This window comes from Drosophila obscura, unplaced genomic scaffold (genome assembly GCF_018151105.1).
Source record: "Drosophila obscura isolate BZ-5 IFL unplaced genomic scaffold, ASM1815110v1 contig_200, whole genome shotgun sequence".
Classification (NCBI taxonomy): Eukaryota; Metazoa; Arthropoda; class Insecta; order Diptera; family Drosophilidae; genus Drosophila; species Drosophila obscura.
The window spans coordinates 2,767,803-2,772,070 of NW_024542791.1; the positions used below are offsets into that span (position 1 = coordinate 2,767,803).

Genomic DNA, 4,268 nt, shown 5'->3' on the forward strand with positions numbered 1-4,268 from the left:
GAATTAAAATTTCCTATGTACGAATGCACTTGTCCAAAGGTTCACATCACCATTGAATATGCCCATCCAGAGTCGGGGGCGATTCATACGGAATACGGATTGTGCATGCAGAACGGAACATGCAGTGCGCTTGGGCATTGGAATGGGGACATTCTTTAGGGCGGAGGAACCTGTGGCCCAACCTCCACAATTATGGGGAATTCCGTTTCGGGGGAAAAGGTTCCTTTGGCGCCACACAAATAAATTCGATTAGTAATAATTCTATGAAACCATTTGCTGAATATTTTAATTGTTATAAAAATGATAACTTTAATAGGTTCCGATGTATGTATATAGGTAGGTTTATGTATGCATGTGTGTATGTATGTATGTATATTGCAAATAACTAGAACAAAGCAAAAGCCTGAATAACAAATTCCAATCTGTAGCACTCAAACGAAAGGCATAAAAATCTTTCCAATTAATGGAAATACAATGGTTTTTTGTTTGTTTTTTGTTTTTAGCACATTACAACTTGGCACTGTCTTTGCTGGGCGAAAGAAACCTAAATTTAAATTAATTCACAATCACTGCGAGTGTGCCAAGTCTTAGTTAGCATAAGAAGCTTATCCGAGTCCTATTACTTAAGCATACAACTTAGATATTTACACAAATCCTACAAATATTGAAAACTTTTTTATTGTTTTTTGTTTTTTGTTTTTTTTTGCTAATCTCCTGTGTAAAAACATGTTTGAATCCCATTGCGTGTATGTGTGTGTGTGTGTGTTCATGTTCGTGTTCAGAGCCAGAGCAGGCGTGTGTCCCCCCTTTGGGGCTGGGCCAAGTCTCAGAGACCCGTGTGACTCGTCTGCAGCTGCTCAATGGAGATGGACAATTGTTCAAGGCGCTGCATCAGCTGCAGCATATTCTCCTGCGCCTTGTTCGTGTTGAACTCGTTGCCATGCTCCAGGGAATCCTCCTCGGCGGCAGCCAGTTCGAAATGCAATTTGGCCAGACTCTCCTGCTGCTCCCGTATCTTGGTCATCTGGTCCATGGTGCAGCCAGAGCCTGCTTGTTTGGGGGGATGAAAGAAATATTATTTAATTAGTGGGCACTATTATCATTTCAGTTTCGTTTCGATTGAAGCCTCACCGAATGCCTTCAGCTTGCCCGAATGAAAGTCATCCAGCAGGCCGAGGAGTGCGCGTTCCATATGCTTCACATCGGGCACTTCGGAGACAAAGGAATGATGTTTTATTGGACGATCATCAAATTTGTCGCTATGTACGCTGGCATTTGGCATCGATGCTGCTGCTGCTGCTGGCGCGGCTGCTGTTGCTGTTGCCGTTGCCGTTGGCGGTACTTTGCGACGCTGCGATCGCGGTGTATTTGTATTGCTATTATTATTATTATTATTATTATTGCTACACGTATTGCTGGTGTCATTGTGGTTGGGTTTTGTGCTGTCATTGTTGTTATTCGTGGTGGTGGTGCTGGTGGCGGGGTTGTTGTTGGCTGTGACAGTTGGATCTGGTGATAGCCACTCGCTGCTCACCAATGTAATGGCATTCAAACTATTTGCACTGCTGTGTGTGGGCTCCAATGCATCGCCATCTTCATGCCAAATCATACGGGTGGGAGTGGTATTACATACAAAAATATAAGAAAAGAAAAAGCATAAACATACAAAATTAATAAACCAAGAACAAAATAATCATACAAATCTAAGAATTACACTAATTACAGGTATATATGAATAAATAAGGGTCCAAATATAAATTTTTATAAATATCAACGAAAGGACGTGCGAATGAATCGACTTGTGCTGGCACACAGAGCCTAAAGGAGCGACACAACCGGGCACATAGTTACAGAGAGAGGGCTAGGCGCCAAAGGAGAGCCATAGGTCGTCTACGCATAAGTAATAGGAGAGGCCTAGCGCCTGACAGAATCGAAAGGAAGAGGCCGCACGGAACTAAAAGGAGGGGCACAGCGCCATTAAGAACCTAAAGAAGAGGCACAGAGAGAACCTATAGGAGAGGCACAGGAGTACAGAAGAGACACACTACAGGTGCTAGGGAGGGGCTGGGGCTAGACAAAAGCAGTGTAATTTCAATTATTAAAATAATAACGAGTTATCGAAGCATGTGGGTGGACTGGGCGCGTGTCTAGATGGGCTGTGAATAATTCAGCGTTAATGTAGTTCCACCATATGGGGGTGACGACGAGTGACTCATAGCTAAAAAGAGGTGCGGTCTGTGGCTGGATGGACACCCATCCATCCGCGAGACAAGCTATTTCTTATCAATAAAACGAAAGCAGAGACAGCTGACACACCAAATACCAAATACCGTGCGTCCATGGCAACTGGAAGATAAGGAGAAATCCATGAGCAAATCTGTTTGCAACGGCTAGCACCTACCTTTGAGCAATTTGCGTGGCCTCGTTTTGAACTCGAAACGTTCATCGCCAGCACCACCGCTGCCGCCCTGGGCCTGGGGGCGTGCTCGTCTCTCATTTACATAGGTCACCTTGGTGGCAGTGGGCTGTTGTCCCTTCTCCTTGTCCTTTTCGGATATGGTACGCTCTATGGAGCAGGAGGCAGAGTTCCGGCTACGTGTGGTGTCCCCACTGGATATGCCTTTGATTTTGATCTGGAATATAGATATATAATGAATATATGACGAGGAATTTGTTCAGGGCGTAGGATTTAGACGGGGTTTGGGTGTGAATTCTTTTGTTTGGTGGGGAGTGGGAATCTTTACATTTGGCACCGCGGGCGAGGCAGGGGTTTGAGCTGATTTCGGTGCGCTTTGGCTTTGAGCTTCTTCCTCTGTTTCCACATCGTTTGGCACGAGTTTCTGGCGTTCTACCACTTCGTCATTAGGCTCCATTTTCCTTTTGTTTTGCTAAATTAAACAATTTTATTTTTTATATCGAATCAATCGCCAATCGAATATCGATATACGTTGGTAATATTGCCAGAGCTGCCAGATCGCTTCGTAAATCTAATATTGTCCAAATCAGTGTTGCCTGGCTGTAAAAATAGCTGGTTTTGTGGGAATAAGAAAACAAAATAAACTTTGCAGCAAAGCCATACAAAATTTTGCTTTATATTTAGGGTTGAACAATTTTTATGGCGTACAACCCATATGCTTAAATAAAATGTATGTCAAATAAAAATAGCAATTAAATAACTGCTCTTTGGAGATAGTCTTTTCTAATATATTGTCGTTGCTCATACCTTATCCTTGCGGCGCAATTAAAAGTTCAACTTCAAGTTCAAAGCTTGAAACTTTCAACTTACCTTAATTTATGACTGGTACTCTCCAGGAGTGGTCCCAATTATATCTCCAACAAGATGCTAGGCCAAAATTTATTGTAAAAATAAAAGAACCGCCTCTGGGAGCGTTCGGACCAGGTTTTGTGGAATATTTAGTAACAAATTCAATTTTTTTTGTTGCGAGCGCTAATAATAACAGAATAGAAAATACCGAAGAAGTGATTAATAATAATATAGTCCAAATAAACCAAATCGAAGCGTCAGCTGGACAGCAGCAAATTAACAAACAAAATTTGAACAAAGTTCAAAAATTAGAATGTGAAAAATAGCAAAAACTCATAGTTGCGTTTTAAAAACAGTGTTGCTCTGCTGGATTTTTTTGGAAAATTTCAATGGGCGGGTATTCAAAATGTAGAAATCTCATGCATTTAATAATATAATCATTTTAAGTTTCCTTTGCTTTAATAGACAAAAAATGACATGTAAGCGCTTAAATTAGGCCTTCTTCTTGGTAAAGCCCATTGTGTAGATCATATGGACAATGCTGACCAGTCCGAGTCCGCACAGACCCGCCGTAATGCCAAACAAGGCCTTGTCAATGGGTCCACCTTTCAGGAAAACAGGCACATCGCTGACAGCCTGATGAAAACTGAGTTATTAAATATGATTTACTTGGATTACGAGTTAATAGCTCACCTGGAAAACCTTCATTTTGCTAGACAATCCCTCGGGCAGCGCCATGGTCTCTTTGATCAGTTATGTAATTGCTGAAAAATTTGCAATAAAAGCAATATAAAAGCAAATATAAGAAGCTCAAAATATTGTTACTTTTGAACGAATTTAAAGCAATATTTATTCCTTGATTTAATTTCGTTTTATTCCACTATAAATAATCTCTCACCTTAAGCAACTTCTGTGACAACTTACGAATCGCAATATACTTGCTGTAATTGCTTTGTAAATTCTAAAAATAGACTCAAACACAGATGTCTTTGACACGAAAACT

General features: G+C 41.2%; 2 protein-coding genes across 5 annotated transcripts; both read right to left on the reverse strand.

Annotated features, from left to right (window-relative positions):
• Window positions 1–294: 294 nt before the first annotated feature.
• Window positions 295–2,948, reverse strand: LOC111077603 (coiled-coil domain-containing protein 28B). 4 transcript variants are annotated; one of them, XM_022371952.2, is made up of 4 exons: window positions 2,745–2,948; window positions 2,402–2,633; window positions 1,132–1,593; window positions 295–1,050 (listed from the first exon to the last, which is right to left on the reverse strand). In XM_022371952.2, the coding sequence occupies exons 1-4, from the start codon at window positions 2,871–2,873 to the stop codon at window positions 827–829; spliced, it is 1,047 nt and encodes a 348-aa protein (XP_022227644.2). In that variant the 5' UTR covers window positions 2,874–2,948; the 3' UTR covers window positions 295–826. The 4 variants fall into 4 exon arrangements, with proteins under 4 accessions (XP_022227644.2, XP_022227651.2, XP_022227653.1 ...); XM_022371959.2 differs by having other exon boundaries at window positions 297–1,047; window positions 2,745–2,947; XM_022371961.2 differs by having other exon boundaries at window positions 297–1,050; window positions 1,132–1,209; window positions 2,745–2,946.
• Window positions 2,949–3,705: 757 nt separating this feature from the next.
• Window positions 3,706–4,268, reverse strand: LOC111077642 (cytochrome c oxidase subunit 7A1, mitochondrial). Its single transcript, XM_022371971.2, has 3 exons — window positions 4,164–4,268; window positions 3,959–4,029; window positions 3,706–3,901 (listed from the first exon to the last, which is right to left on the reverse strand). Exons 2-3 carry the CDS (start codon window positions 4,001–4,003, stop codon window positions 3,758–3,760), a joined length of 189 nt encoding a protein of 62 aa, XP_022227663.1. The 5' UTR covers window positions 4,004–4,029; window positions 4,164–4,268; the 3' UTR covers window positions 3,706–3,757.